General features: G+C 43.7%; 1 protein-coding gene across 1 annotated transcript in view; it reads left to right on the top strand.

The window, feature by feature from the left end:
• LOC107551339 (calcium uptake protein 1, mitochondrial) overlaps nt 1-478 on the top strand; it is a gene marked incomplete at its 5' end in the record, with an annotated part of 74,194 nt that overhangs the window by 71,889 nt on the left and 1,827 nt on the right. Inside the window, one exon of the mRNA XM_016232914.1 lies at nt 107-229. Coding sequence (XP_016088400.1) covers nt 107-229 — 123 coding nt within the window. The remainder of the gene's footprint in view (nt 1-106; nt 230-478) is intronic.

Here is a 478-nt window from a genome sequence, read left to right as displayed (position 1 = left end):
CACCAGCACCTACTAGACATCATCTTTAGCTTGCAGTCGGTTCTCCCTCCTCTTCCGTTTTCTTGTCCTGTCTGTGAGATGGGAATGAATGTCCAGTATTGATCAGCACTCTTCATTCATCAGTCTACTCTCTCCACAGCCACCATGAAGCAGGTGGCCCGAACCGTGGCCAAGGTAGAGCTGTCTGACCACGTGTGTGACGTGGTGTTTGCACTCTTCGACTGCGACGGTGAGTCTGTGTGTTTATCAGGTCCCTGTTTCAATCTGGAAAGCAGCAGTATAATGTTTTGAGACTGATGGCACTGGTTGATACACTGATGGACTGTTAAGTGCTAGTACCAGTATAGCAGATTTTAGACTTTAATGTTTCAAGTATAACATCAGATCAGATTATTATCAGATATTTCATATCACTAAATATCGAGGACACACAGTGAGAACTTTTTTATGATTGTGCCACCTAAGACTTTTTTTGGCA

The sequence above is a fragment of the Sinocyclocheilus grahami genome, unplaced genomic scaffold (genome assembly GCF_001515645.1).
Source record: "Sinocyclocheilus grahami isolate Dianchi unplaced genomic scaffold, SAMN03320097.WGS_v1.1 scaffold421.1, whole genome shotgun sequence".
In the NCBI taxonomy this organism is placed as follows: Eukaryota; Metazoa; Chordata; class Actinopteri; order Cypriniformes; family Cyprinidae; genus Sinocyclocheilus; species Sinocyclocheilus grahami.
The sequence above is the reverse complement of the archived record's forward strand: the minus strand, read 5'-3'. Positions and strand labels throughout refer to the sequence as shown.